We start from the raw sequence: 4,830 nt of genomic DNA on the forward strand, positions 1-4,830 counted from the left end.
ATGTGAATATACTTAACACTACGGAGCTGTACATTTAAACAATGGTTAAGATGGTAAATTTTATGTTACGTGTTTTTTTTTTTTTTAATCACAGTTTGGGTTTTTCAGCAAACCCAAACCCTGAAAATAACCTAGTCATTAAAGGGGAAGAGAGGGATAAAATGTGAGATAAAATCCCTAACTGGATCATGGGGCAGCCATGGAGAGAGTGATAGAGGGCGATATTCACATTCCCTGAAGGGATTTCCAGGCTGTAGGTAAGTGTACATGGCAGAGTATGTGGAGAATGAAGTCCTGGTTTGTAAAGGGCTCAGCCCAGCGCCCAGCAAACAGCCGGCGCTCACTCACTGCTGGATAATACGATGATCACAGGCCCCTCTGCCCTGCCCCCACCAGCACCTTCCTGCCAGGCCTCGTGGGCTGGATCAACCGCTTTTTCTTCTGGCTCCTGTTCAATGGGAAGAAGGAAAACTGCAACCGCAGCCACAAGATCTTCACCTACGAGTGCCGCTTCAAGCAACACGTGCAGGACTGGGCCATCCCCAGGTAGGGGCTGTGTGGGCCAGCCTGTGGGAGGGTCAGCAACAGACAGATCCCCTTGGGCCCTCCCCACAGCCCTGGCACGTACACTGCCAACCGGGCTCCCCGAGCTACGTGTTATCAGTGGGGGGCAAACTGGAGGCTCTGAATCCCCATCCGGTGCCCTTGCACCATTGTGACTCTCAGGGAAACCAGCCAGGGGATCCCCTCTGCTTTCCCCATCAGCTCCTCTCCAGCCATGAGGCCGGGTAACGGCAGGCTTGGGCTTGAAGCATAGTGCTTCCTGGCCAGCATCTGGTTTTTCTGAAAAACCGTCCCCTGCGTTGTCCCTGGGTCGGCAGAGTCCATGCAGCAGGCTGGGGGCCGGTCCGCTGCGTCTCAGTCCCGAGGGACACGCCCCCTCGGGACTGAGGCTAGGTCTGTAGCCCAGATCACTGCAGCTTTCTCTCTGAATTGCCCCTCTTTGTCCCTCTCCAAGAAAAGAGGGGCAGGGGGGGTTGGTGCCCGGGGCTTAAGGGATGCCTCTGTTACCATGTTCAGGGGCTGAGGCCACCACGCTCTTGGGGCAGGACTATTAGAAAAAGTAGAAGTCTTGGAATCAGAGTGACCTGACTCTGTCTGAAGAAGGGGAGGCCGGGGCACGGGACAGCTGCGGCCAGACACCCAAGGGGAGCCCCCGATTGGGCGGGGTGCCTGGGATCTGAGCTGGGAGCCGTTGGTAGGTCTCCTCTCCTGTGAGGAGGACTTTGAGAGCAGCCATGGGGAAGGGGCCTCCTGGGGACCGGGATTCCCGAGGCCCCCAAGGCTGGGAAGCCGTGCAGAGCCTCATGGGAGCTCAGGAGGCCCCTTGCTGAGGTCTGGGTTCCACCCGCCTGGGCCGAGTGCAGAGAGAAGACCAAGGAGGCCCTGCTGGAGCTGAAGGCCATGCTGGAGGCGCACCCCAAGGTGGTGGCCCACTACCCCGTGGAGGTGCGTTTCAGCCGGGGGGACGACGTCCTGCTGAGCCCCTGCTTCCAGCGCGACAGCTGCTACATGAACATCATCATGTACAGGTGACCAGCTCGCGGAGGGGGCAGGGTGGGGCTGGGCTCCCTACCCCCACCCTGCCCCCCTGCTTCGAAGGGACCCCTCTCCTTCCGCAGCTTTCAAGGCCGGTTCAAATGCCACCTTCTCCCAGGAGACTTCCCTGACCCTGGCCGCAGAAAATCGTCTTTCTCTCCTTTGAGTTCCTACAACCACCCTTTCTAGCCTATGTTATGTTAACGCAGTCCTTAATATTAATGAATATGTAATATTAATGTTCATGTTAATATGCATAGCTACTTGTGAAGCTGATATCACTGAATGACAAGTCTATGCTATCTCATGTGCCTGCCCTAGTCAGTGATTCCGAGAGCCTGGAACTGTGTCGAGAAGGATTCTGAGGCCAGGTTTCAGTTCAGCCAAAAAGAGAATCAGGCCTGGATGCCTTTGCCCATCTTAACTGGCTCCCCCAGGCCCCGTGCCGATACCTGAAGCTCACGACTGCGTTATCTTTTTCCTGATTAGTTGCACAGTAATCTCCTGTATGAGGCTTACGGACATGCACGGTTTAAGAAGCTCCTCTTTTCTAAAACTTCCTGCCTAAGACGTGTCTTCCTTCCTTCCCATCCCCCATTGATAATAGCCCTTCTCTGACTTTGCAAAAGACAAATATACTCTCTCCCAGCCTGAATCTTACTATGCTGTATTCCTCCAGCATGTAAAAACCCCCAAACTCAAGGGATCCCAAGGGACAATTAAAGAAGGCGCTGTCCTGGCGGGAGTCCCCGAAGCCAGAAAAGAGTTTCTGAAACACGTACTGAATGAGAAGCGGCTTATTTCATGCAGGGACAAACTTGCAGCCAGGCTCATCCACATCTGTCTGTCTGTCTGTCTGTCTGTCTATCTTATCCCTGCCTGTGCATGCAAATTCAGAAGTGAGAAAGTTGCCATGGGGCTGCATCATAACATTTGAATTTTTTAAAGCTCTGACTTTGATTTTTTCTATCAGTAAATCTGACTTCGCAGGACTGACCAACTAGGTTATATGGCCATGCTTTCCATACATCAATGAGGGGATTCTGATATAAATATTTATTTTTAAGATTTGTGTGTGTGTATATATATATATATATATATATATATCCTTAAAGTAATCTTTACATTAATTTTTTTAATTTACATTTAAAATTGAAATCTTCCAGCTACATGAGTATATAAATATACATACATATATATGTGTGTATGTGTGTGTATGTATATATATATATACATACACACACACACACAAATCTTTAAAATTATTTAAACTCATGACAACTTTCAGTGGCCAGTTAAAAAATATGCAAGAGGATGTAAACCTTTTCCAAATCCTTCTGTGCAGAAGCCCTCAAGGTGCTGGGTCACTGCTGTCCGTGTGCTGAGGGCAGAGCCAAGCGCTGGGCCCGGCACAGGCAAGGCGCCTGGTAACGGTGGGACCGTGCAAAGCAGAGACAGGGCCTCACCTCCTTGTGCCTCCTCCCCAGGCCCTACGGCAAGGACGTGCCGCGGCTGGACTACTGGCTGGCCTACGAGACCATCATGAAGAAGGTGGGGGGCAGGCCCCACTGGGCCAAGGTAGGATGCTTCATGGCGGGTGTCAGCTGGGCAGCTGCTGTGAGCCGGGGCTTCCACCAGAGGGCGCCTCTCCTCCCTGTTGCCCTGCCTGCCCGAGGCTCAGATGTGGGTAAACTTGGGCTGAGCAAGTGAAGGAAGGAGGGCCTGCACGACCCTAACCAGACCCATCTTCGCTCTGCATTCATCTTCCAACAGCCCAGTGACTGTAATTCTCTCAGAGTTTTCAGAAAACTTCCTCACCTTTCATTTTATTTAATTCTCATAGTAACCCTATGAGCAGGATAAGGCAGTGGGTCCATTTAACAGACAGGAAACTAGGGGTCTCTCAGAGGTGACGGGACTCACTTACTAATTAGCAGTTGAATTGGGGCCAGAGCCCTCTCCACTGACACACTGCCGGGTGGCAAAGGGAACGGGAAGTTTAATGCTGCATTTTAACACCTTCCTTCTTTACTTTCCAAGAACTTCCTCCCTCCTCTTTGGGTCTCTGCATTATAGGTGCATGTGAATGAATGCGTGCATGTATGGGCTTGTGTGTGCCTGGGGGGTAGGAGTGTCACACATGCAGGCATCCAGACGTGGGTGCCTGTTTGCAGCCCCGCTGAAATGCCGGTTCCAGGGAACGAGGCCTGTTGTATCTGGCTGCTTCCTCAGGCCCACAACTGCACCCGGAAGGACTTTGAGAACATGTACCCCGCCTTTCCGAAGTTCTGTGCCATCCGAGAAAAGCTGGACCCCTCGGGCATGTTCCTGAATGCGTATCTGGAGAAGGTGTTCTACTGAAGCACAAACAGAAATCAAGTCGAGCCCACCCCATCCCATCCCCCAGGCCCCCTCCCCATGAGGTTGAAGGCTCAGGGTCCCTCCGGCCTGATGGGGAGCAGACCTCTTCCCGCCAGCGCTCTGCCACGGTGCCCACAGCTGCTCTGGCCCAGAGTGAGGCGCCTGGATCTGAGCAGCCCCCATATCCCTCACCCTCTCAGGAACCCCATGAAAGGACGAGCACCAAACCCCCATTTACCTCTTCAGCCGCATCCTTTTAGCCCAAGCCTGCAATCACAACATCCTGTCTCCCAGAAGGCAGAGAAGCCCCCAAATGTTCTGTGTCTAGGAGGTCAGGATTCAGCCTTTCACAGGTTCCGCCTGCTGGTTGGGTGTCCGGAGCTCCAGGGATCCCCCGCCTACCCTTGCAGGGAGGGGTCCCCCTGGCATGTGTTTGGGCACAGAGGTCGTGTGTGCTGTGCTCTGCTTTCTTTCACTCTCGAGGGTCTTTCAGATGCTCAGGTGCGCTCCCCCTGCCCTGGGACTGCCCTCTTCCAGAGGGTCCACCTGTCCATCTGACCTCCCATAGCCCGACCTACAGTGTGTCTATTCCAGGGGATGTTTGGGGAGTGGGACTCTCCTTGCCTTCTTTTTAATAAAGGCCAAGAGTTCATTCACTCTCTGTTCCCTCCTCTTCATCTCCAAGGTAATCCTTTGGGAGCAGGAGGCTCCCTGATTCCCCGGCTGCCCTCCAGAGGTAACGGGTCTTGGACTGGCCTGGAAAATGCTCTTCATATTCCCTCTGCAAACTTAGTTTCAAGCTGCCTCTGACCTACCACACTTTGTGGCTATTCTTTCACCAAGCTTTTGTTGAACATCTACAAGGTGCCA

At 52.9% G+C, this 4,830-nt stretch overlaps 1 protein-coding gene across 1 annotated transcript; it reads left to right on the forward strand.

Moving 5' to 3' along the window:
* Positions 1-372: 372 nt before the first annotated feature.
* Positions 373-4,614, forward strand: LOC114484990 (L-gulonolactone oxidase; the record flags this gene model as incomplete). The annotated part of the gene is made up of 4 exons (XM_028484904.2): positions 373-546; positions 1,428-1,592; positions 3,087-3,177; positions 3,832-4,614. Coding segments are annotated over 4 exons (559 nt in total), but the record flags the coding sequence as incomplete, so codon positions are not given.
* Between the last annotated feature and the right edge of the window lie 216 nt (positions 4,615-4,830).

The sequence above is a fragment of the Physeter macrocephalus genome, unplaced genomic scaffold, assembly GCF_002837175.3.
Source record: "Physeter macrocephalus isolate SW-GA unplaced genomic scaffold, ASM283717v5 random_279, whole genome shotgun sequence".
Lineage (NCBI taxonomy): Eukaryota > Metazoa > Chordata > Mammalia > Artiodactyla > Physeteridae > Physeter > Physeter macrocephalus.